Genomic DNA, 9,988 nt, shown 5'->3' on the forward strand with positions numbered 1-9,988 from the left:
ATTTTTTAATAGATCTTCTCAACTTGGATAGATAATTGTAAGATGTTTTTTTTCTCAAGAGAATTTTTATCATTCAATTATATGATCTTGGTGATTGTTAGCAAGTATTTGAGATCGGTCATTAACATTGAGAAAGTGCAAGACATTTTATATCCTTGGTTCCCAAAACACATTATGTCAATTATTAGATTGATAGTTTAGATTCATCTTCCAAATTTTATATTATATTTTTGGTACTTATTAGAGCTTGATGATACTGAGAATATTTTGAGAAATTACATGAAATGAAATCTTGACAAAATTCTATTGGCTTTATGCACATTTACATGCATGTGTATTAAGATATACCTTAATAAGAGATTTTGTAACACAATGATTTTCACATGGAAGAATTTAAATAGACACGGGTCTTGATTATGAGAAAACATATTTCAAGGGTAGCATATGCCATGTTTGATGAAATTTACAAGCTACTTATTCCATGTTGAAGCTCATACTTCCAAGAAAAATGAAGGAAATCAAAATGAAAGAGATGAAATTTTACAAAAGGAATCAAAATCATAATCTTACTTGGATCATAATGAGGCAATCAAGAAAAGTAATTATTGATTAGGGAATCCACTCCTTTCCTAGGGGATAAAATAGACAAAATTGTTACAAAACTTGCCTGCTTAAGGGAGGTCATACTAGTTAATTCTCATCTAGGTGGACCAAAAGTATATTAGGAAACTTATTCCTCTTATTTATATTAAGTAATGGTTCCTTTTCAGAACTTTGATATTTCACCTTCTCACTTATAATAAGTTGGTGTAGTTCCTTCTTCATATGGATGTAAAGAAGTTAAAAAAGAAAAAAAAAATGGATAGAGAAAAAAGGAAGGGAAAAATTATGAGTTACCTTATAAAGGGTATAAAATGAAATGTACATTATTAATGTGTTTTTTTCTACAATGACGTATGCTTATGTGTACTTTCTTCTATATGTAATATGATTTCAAAACATAAAGAATGTGATTTTCTTATTATAACAAAAGAGAAACTATAATTTTTTCCTTCTAAAAATGAGCCCAAATTATCAAAGGGGAGGCGAGATGATGAGAGAAAGTAAATAAATTGTAAATGTTTGAAGGAATATGTCTCGCAATGAAGGGATAAGAAATTTGATAGATTTTTCTGTACACCTCAATGAGGAATTCTTTTAGGATGGGAAAAGAAAAACTAGTAAGCAACCTCATAATTGTAACGAATAGACTTCAAAATTGGCTACAACATGTTGACCTAGATTGGGAAAAACACATTGACTAAATATATAGAGGAACGAATAAAAATGATTTACAAGAAAAAGGTAAAAAATGTTAACTAACACATAAACTCATCATCCATAAAATCTATGAGTACACTTACATTCATGAAAATTCTTGTTGGGGAGAATTAAATATGAAGAAATGATAATATAGGTGTGTGGAATTTATGAAAAAAGATGTTATGGGAAACGACTCTTATAAAACCTTCTCATAGAAGAAAGAGCATATTTCATAAAAATATGGAAATGAAGAGATGAAGCATGTTTGTCAAAGGAAAGGAACCTAATACCAATGTTATATTTTAATAGATAAAATGATCAAACATGTGTTGGAAGTAGCTAATGTCACATAACCAGATTGACTATATATATATTATTTTTTTTTATTTCTTATATATATATATGACCCTTATAATCTTGTTTTCTTGCTTTCCAACTTTGCTTCCCCTCTTAATATGAACTTAAAGCATTATTACTATAATTCTTGTTCTGATTCATTAAAGTCCCACCACTCACTCTACCTTAGAATTTTCGCTCAATATTCTTGTAACATTTATTATCCTGATACCATGGTTACGAGAGTTAGTATACCTTACCTATTCCATGGAATTTCTACAAGTTAAAATGGTCCCCTCGTGCACTTAGGGGAGTCATTATTTCAACCCTAATGTATAATGTTAATATACAAACGACTCTAGATTATTTTCGGTTGTCAATAAATTGATCCGTATGGAATTTATGGCTTATTGGTAACAGTGAGCCACTACTATGGAGGCCACATTGCCCTGCGCCATGTCATATTCACATGGGTGTCAGGTTGGCTTGCGTGGACGCATGATCTCGCTCTCAGCCCAAATCGACGGTGGATACACCCCTTATCAAACCCTACTGTCAAGTTTGGTCTTGTTTCCTGCTCGTTGGGTTTTGTTAGTTGTCTAGCGTAGAGTTTCTCCCTTTCAAGAGACCATTATGGCGGTGTAAGGTAAAAATGTAGTTGTGGTTCCCTTCTTGGGAGCATGGAGGCAAGTTCCCTCCCAAAATTGATAGGTTCAGCACTCTTCCGAACAAATCTAACATGATAAATGAGTGTGGTCGTAATTCTCACCATGAAATAGTTTGGGTATTTCATTTCCTTTCCGCTATTGAATTTCACTCATAGGTTTCTCTGTTACTTCCAGGTGTGCTTGCAATTTCAACTTGCTACCTACTTCAGTGTACCTCATTCATACCTCTGAAATCTTCCCTGAGAGAATACGACAAGTAATTTTGTCCTTCCTCTTTATATTGATTACCATCTGATTAATAATTCATAATTCTTCCTGGTTTCTTACCTAATTTCCTAAACAGGTTTCCCTCAATGTATTATTTTAAAGTGCAGGGTCGCTTCCCATATTTTTGGGTTACTATCTCGGCTCAATGTTGCAGGGGACGGATTGGGTTTTCCTTTCCTCTGCTGGTCTACGAATAGTTCCTCATCTCTCGGCGTCCTTTCCCCTATTGCTGTATAATGGTGAGCTTATCTCAATTTTCTAAACGTAAATTTGGTTTGCTTATTTACAAGTGTCTAAATGGGTAGAACCCTAGCCGTTGTAACCCTAAAATTCCCATAATCCTTTGGGCTCTCTTTTTCTTTTTTCTTTCAGAACCTTACGTGTTTATATCGTTTTTGGCATATAACTCTGAGATGATGTTCTTCTATATTTTGTTTCTCTCCTACAGCCTGGATGGGCTTCACCGTTGCCGCCCCTCACGTGAGGGTTTTCATGTTAAATTAATAACACATTACACATTATTTCCTGAAATGAATTCGTTGGTGAACATTTATCTAAACGTGGCTTACTTCATGTCAGTACAGGTACTTCTAAAGCCCATTTTCATTCACGACATTGTACTCAATGAAGTGGTTCTTTCCAGACTGGATGGGGTTAATTTGCTTCCTCGATTCCTTCCCGGTCGACAATAGTGTTCTGGAAACTTGTCCCTTTAATGAAGTATGCAATGAGAGAATTTCACTCTAGTTTTGTAAGATTCTAGAGGAATAGGATAAAGCATGTGAACATGACTTTCACCGCTGTTCCATGTGATAACAGACTAAGAACTCGTCGGTCTGATTTTTTGACCCTCAGGGTCTAGTCCTTTCACTTTGTTTCTGCATTTCAATAGAAAATTATCCTGACCCAATGTTTTCTTTTAATGGGTTGTGTTCAGGTTAGATTGGTTGTGTCACTCAGTATGACGAAATTTGCCTAAATTTATATGTATGCAGTTATTCTATCTTTGTCAAGAGTATGATGGTGGTAGAATTCGATGCAGTGGCTTATTTGTCTTAATTTATTCCATTATGAGACGTAAATAATATTTGTATATAACTTCTGTTTGTTTGAATATAGTTTGGTTTCAGTTCCACATATATATTGGATGATACTTGCGAAAGTGGACTAAACTCTAAAATTTTTGAGTTCGACATACTTATTTTTAATGCACATAGGCGTTCATATATATTATGGATTCTTTTGCAATCGAAAATGTTATGAAATTAATTATTATTTATATTCAGATCTATTGGGACCCTCAAAAGGTTGAATGCGTCTAGGTTTACTTATTATACCTGCCGAAAGTAGCAGGTATATTGCGATTGATGTCGCTCTTCCCATCATTACTTTCAACTAAAACAATAATTTTAACTTAAAGTTTTTCATTCATATTTTATGAAGGCGTTTTCCAACCTATTGGGCAGTCATAATCACTAAAATCTTGAGAGCCTTATAGTTGGGTAAAAGTAATTTTTTGAGATAAAGTTAAAAGATGAATCAAAAGAAAACCTTGCCCAACATTAATTCATAACATTTTATGTAAATTTACAAGCACATTTTATCCAAAGTTCACTCACTGCCTTGCCATGCAATTGTGTCACAGCATTGCTGCCACCTCTCAGCTACTCGCTGCCACCACCTCTTAGAGATTGGAGAATAAACTCTAATCCCACTCGCCATTTCCTATGTTGTTCTGCTTAATCAATTCACCAAGGTTAATGTGGTTGAGGTTGAAAGAGGGTGGAAACATCAACGCTATCATTTGCAGTTGAAAAACTGAACTTTGAATGTTTATACATTATACATTTATAACCAGAACATTTCGAACTAGAAACATGATTTGAAGGGAATTGGAAATATGGCTTGAAGAGGAACGTCTGGAATCTTAGCAAACCATAGCAAACCCATCAAAAGCCACATGGAGGTTCATGGTTAGTGCAGGAATTGGCAGCTACTGCCTTTTGCAACACATGAATTGTGGCAACAAATCAGACTTCCAAGTTTTCTACAACAGATCTAGGAAGGAACCAAGGAATTGGGTGGCTAATACATGTTGAAATACATGGATTGTCTCAACAAATCAGACTTCCAAGTTTGCTACAACAGATCTGGAAGGTTTGGTTCACGTATAAGGCTGAGTTGAGCTACTTCCACCCGCCGTATGGGTGATCTTGTTATATCGAGAGTTATAGTTGTAGAGATAATCAAGACAGACTGAACTAAGCGTTCCCCATCTAATGTAATATTCACCATAAACAAATGTCGAATTTCTACGAACGTTTAACATGGTTATTTGATGGCATGTAACTGTTTGCGTTGTTCCCTTTGTCTATTCATGGTAATAGTTTTGCTTCTATCACTCAACCTTTTACCATATAAAGTGTTTGCTTAATTCAAAATTGAATTAATTTCACATTCATAGTTTTGCTTCTATCACTCAAGCTTTTATTATATAAAGTGTTTTCTTAATTCATCATGAATTAATTTGAGTCTCATTTCATTATTATTGCTTTGCTAAGTGCTTCAAAGGTGGTTTTTCTCATTTCATATTTAAGGTTTGTCCATATGCTGCTGTTTCTAACCTTCTATCATCCCAGACAACTAGAAAACGTGTCAAACATTCCACAATCCAGAGCCTTTTTCCGTAAATAGTATCATCTTTCAATATGCATTATTAACCTTTGCAAGCCTGACTATGAATGGAAAATCTCTTTTATTCTGAAATTTGGTGGTTTTATTTGAAGTTTTATGAGTCAGCTCGTGAGTTTTTCCAGATCACTAGTCAATCTTCACTCTTTGGCGAGTTGAGCCTGGTAACTTTACTCTTGATAATGAAACTACATTTTTGAACCCATACCTTTTGTGTTATCAGGCACCAGCACCCTGTACAAATGTCTTCAAAGGATTTTATGGGATTCTGTGAAAATAATGAACGTTCATTTTGTTGTATGTGTACAGCTATGTGTCAAGCCTATGAATGTAAGTTGTAGATGCCGTCCTCAATAAAATTAAAAGATAAGATATTAGATTGTAGTTGTTTGAGTTCTAAACATCATTGCTTCTTGCAGCATTTTACGAAACCTGTATCCTCACACTCAGGAGTGCCCATGGTCTTATGAAAAACTTCACCGTTATTCTAGATATCCTCCATTGCATTTTTTTTTTTGAATTGATTCCCTAATACTTGTATTTATTAGTCTCCAAACAATGCATCTTTGAATGCGTGATCCCTCAATTTTTTTTAATGGGATTGTATTCAAATGCTTGATCTAGCAGTGGGAAATATAATCAAGATAGGAGAGAGGATGAGATGTAATATCTCAAATTGCACGAAGATACACTTCGTTAGGATCTGATCCAGTTTAGTCTTCCTTTCATTCAGTTTGAAAAGTTGTTTTTGAAGGTTGCCTTTTCAAAAAGTTGTTAATAAGTTATTGCCCTGCAATTCAAGGGGAAACCAGTGAGAATAAGTAAAGATCTGCACTTGCTGAACTTAGGGGTATGCATCTGACTCAGCACACTTATCACTGTGTTTCTTCTAATAGATGATCGACTTGTTTAATCGATTACTATGAGGGGTAGCTTACTGACTATTCCCATAGTCCGGCTCTGCTCTGGAGGCCATTGAATGAAATGGCTTATGCAATGAAAGAAATTATCACACGAGTAGAACAATGAGTCACTACTTTTCCACCCGAGGGAATGGCAAGGCAAGGCAAACAAGTAGAGGGAATGGCAAAGCAAGGCAAACAAGCATCTCGCCATTGAATTAAATGGATTATGCAGTGAAATAAATTATCACACCAATAGAACAATCAGTCACTACTTTACCACCCGAGGGAATGGCAAGGCAAGGCAAACAAGTAGAGGGAATGACAAAGCAAAGAAAACAAGCATCTCTTATATAGAGTCTGATGGGAAGATCGTGTCCACACCCACATTGCTGAAGATGTCACTTTTTCTCCCGTGTTATCCCATGCTTGATCTTCAACCACTGCTTAAATTTATATAACTATCCATATAAAATACCCATTATGCTTATCAGTTCTTGTCAAACACATGGAATCAATACCCATCCTATGTTTATAGTTGTAACGGTGATGCAATTCACAGCCTACAATTTGGTGGGTTTTCATTAATTTCAATTACACATTTATTTGTTATTCGGCAGGAATTCCACTACATTACAATGTAGCCTTTTTTCTCTTTTTTCTTCCAATTGTTGTGGTGTCAACCTTGTAGGTTTTGAAATGGTAGGGGCAACAACGCTTCCTGTTGCCATAATTTTTCTTTCCGTTTTTCTTGCTAACCCGAATGCCTTCTCTAATGAATCAGGTTCCCAAAGGCGAACCTCATGTTGGATATTGTCATTTAAAGTCTCTATGAACACATCAATCATATGCTACTCTAGAATATCTTTTACCCTTATGTTCAATTTTTGGAAGTCCTCAATGTGCTCCATCATTGAACCCTTTTGTTTAACATTTATCAATTGGCTAGAAAAAGTGTTGCTTTTTGTATCCTCATAATGTGCTATCATTTCTTTCGTAAAAATTGCCCAAGTGACAATTTGTTTACAAGAGCAAAGCCATAGATACCATACAAACTGATTTGGTTCTAAATATAAAGTTGCAATATGTACCTTTTGTGTGTTTTGCGCATTATGGAGATCGAAAAATTGCTTCATCTGTAGTATCCATGTTCCAGGATCCTTGCCATCAAACTTCATCATATTGATTTTTGGAACATGGTGGGTCTTCAATCCAACATTAGAGTCTATGAAATCATTATTAACATTTCTTTTGTTCTCATCATGAATTTGCTTTACTACCCTTTCACCATTAGTAACCATTTCTTGTAGCAACATATTCAAATTTATCTTCAATTCTTCCATGTTATCTTCCATGCCATTCATCTTAGCGTCCATACCATCCATCTTAACTTGCATGCCATTCATATTAGCTTTCATGCAATTCATCTTAGTTTGAGTTACCTTTTGTAATAGTGAAATTTGTTGTACTTCGTCTTGTAATTTTGATATATCATGTTGCATTTCATCCTCTTCTTCACGAGTCACGCTAGAGCTTTTAGTTTTCTTACTAGCTATTTCCATTTTCTTTCTTTGGCACATCAATTAATGCTAATAATTATTCATTATTCCCTTTGAATTACTTCAAACCAATTTTTCAAACCAATCTTATGCAAAATCCAAAAAAACTACACACCTTTTTTTTCACTTTGTAAGAGCTCGATATTGAATTTGGTGTATCTCTGTAACTGTGGATCTCGAATATCTAAAATTGCATCCTGTAGTATCCCTTTGAGTCCTCTTTCTAACCCCTCCAGATTACGTTCTCTAAGGAAACGTTATGCCAAATCTCTCACGGTGACCTAATTATAGACTAGTTTAGTAGAGCGAACTTGTACGAAGTGCCATGTGTCACAGTTTCAACCTTAGTACCTGAAACAAACAGAAAACTAAATGCCTTCCTCTTTCTAAAACTTCTTACGAAATTTCAATCTAATGCTCAGAACAAAAGTTATGATAACTTTCCCTAGGTCACTTGTTTGGAATGTAATTCGGGAGTTTGCACATACCCTAACTTTCTCAGATCATACCTCCAAAAATATATTGACACAAGCTCTGAAATTTGAATCCGAAGTTCAGAATGATTTCGGCTCAATTTTTTTTTTAATCTTTTGAAACATTGTAGAAAAAAAGTTATAGTGAAAATGCCACGTTGATGTGTTTGGAGTAGCGAACCCTAGAACCCAACGCTTTGATACCAAATGTTAGGAAACCAACTCACAAAAAGATAGAAAAGATATATCAACGCCTTAGAATTCAGCCTCTTCAAGCGGAAACCCCCCTTTACATTACATAAATGAACAATTTTTGGATGATACAAATGACTAATCCTCTCTTCTATATAAAGGAGTCTAAGGGGTCACAATATAATCAAGCTGACCTAACAGTAATAACATAAGGGCACAACAATTACAATAGTGGGTTTCTATGGGGCACACTAATAAAAATATGGGGACAATAGGGGAACAATAATAACAATAAGGGATACAATGACAATAGTAATAGGGGAATCACTAGTATTATAGGGACCTAACATTGCGTTTCATCTCTCAATGTCTCTTAATATTCCAACTTCCTTTTATTTTTATTATTTAAAATATTTACATAAGTTTACTTAATCCTAAAGATTAAGTGTCAGCAATTTTAATTAGTAGACATAGTGTAGAAATTTGGTGATAAAATTGCAATACCTCAAGAAATTTAATCTAAATCAACAGACATAATTGTACTACTTCTCTGTAGAAATTAATTCACAATTTAGAAAAACATTCATAAACATGCAAAAATGACACACACAAGTTCAAATGTGCATTTAGGGGAAACCAATTGGTTAAAACCCTTTAAGCATGTTCGCATTAATCAAATGAATAGAGAATCTATTACAATTTCTTGCCCACACTCAACAACGCCTGTAAGTGAATAATTGTTTTCTCTCCCAAGTAAGAACCTCTATCCCAAACTTATTCAATTTGTTCCTTGGCTTGAACTCCTATTTCCTTGCAGAAATCTTGAGGAAATTAGCTCCTATTCTTGAGTAATTTCTTCTAAAATTATTTCACAATTCCAAGGATTGATCACTTATTACATGCAACCGTTGTACATTCAAGGCTAGCCTACAATTGATGTTACGCTACCTTGGAATCTCCACAAAAGGTAAGCAATTTGAATTCCTTGAATGCATGAGATATTTTTTGTTGATTGATTAGTTAACTGGAATATATTTTAGTTAGACTATTTTTCTACTGCACAACTGACCTCCAACTAGTTCTATTAACTGTTAGAAACAATTTGACTAAGTAAAAACGGCAACAAATAGACTGAATTGCTATAAATTAGTAATCAACACATGAAAATTTAGCTCCAAGCCCATTAACTCGAATTTACTAAGTAAATTGAATGACAAGAGGCATGCCACCTTAGTTGGTTCCAAGTTGTTTGCTAATGTGGAAATTTCGAGTTTTCTCAATTTGATCAAGGGTAAGTCAAATAGAGCCTTTCTTTCTACACTTCCCAACAGTTCCTCTTAGAAAGAAAGTGATTTTCAACCACCCCTATTTTACAACTATGGAGTGTATTGTTGCCATACCTCTCACTGTTGATGTTGCAATACAACAACTGTAACTAAGAAGCATCCAAAAAAAATTTGAATCAATTGTGGCTACAAATGTCTACAGGGAAAAATGTGTTGTTGTTAACTCTACTATTAAGACTCCTACTATTCTGTCAACACTCCTCTTCAATCCTTAGTGTCTAACTGACGTTGATCCTCCTACTATTGAATATT

At 34.5% G+C, this 9,988-nt stretch overlaps 1 protein-coding gene across 12 annotated transcripts; it reads left to right on the top strand.

Annotated features, from left to right (window-relative positions):
- The first annotated feature begins 2,032 nt into the window (after positions 1 to 2,032).
- On the top strand, positions 2,033 to 3,594 carry LOC149168070 (uncharacterized). 12 transcript variants are annotated; one of them, XM_089431638.1, is made up of 4 exons: positions 2,033 to 2,164; positions 2,481 to 2,562; positions 2,676 to 2,812; positions 3,153 to 3,594. In XM_089431638.1, exons 1-4 carry the CDS (start codon positions 2,071 to 2,073, stop codon positions 3,263 to 3,265), a joined length of 426 nt encoding a protein of 141 aa, XP_089287764.1. In that variant the 5' UTR covers positions 2,033 to 2,070; the 3' UTR covers positions 3,266 to 3,594. The 12 variants fall into 12 exon arrangements, 8 of the variants coding, with proteins under 8 accessions (XP_089287764.1, XP_089287770.1, XP_089287767.1 ...); XM_089431644.1 differs by having other exon boundaries at positions 2,681 to 2,812; XM_089431641.1 differs by having other exon boundaries at positions 3,158 to 3,592.
- The last annotated feature ends 6,394 nt before the right edge of the window (positions 3,595 to 9,988 follow it).

Source organism: Pinus tabuliformis, chromosome 5_1 (genome assembly GCF_031772625.1).
Source record: "Pinus tabuliformis cultivar Carrire ecotype Pingquan chromosome 5_1, CPIR1, whole genome shotgun sequence".
Taxonomy (NCBI): domain Eukaryota; kingdom Viridiplantae; phylum Streptophyta; class Pinopsida; order Pinales; family Pinaceae; genus Pinus; species Pinus tabuliformis.

Bases quoted from the DNA above. Each gene is read 5' to 3' on its own strand.
- LOC149168070 (XM_089431638.1), top strand. From the start codon at position 2,071: ATGGAGGCCACATTGCCCTGCGCCATGTCATATTCACATGGGTGTCAG. The intron at 2,165-2,480 runs GTGGATACACCC...TGTTACTTCCAG, and splicing joins GCTCTCAGCCCAAATCGACG to GTGTGCTTGCAATTTCAACT. The intron at 2,563-2,675 runs GTAATTTTGTCC...ATTATTTTAAAG, and splicing joins TCCCTGAGAGAATACGACAA to TGCAGGGTCGCTTCCCATAT.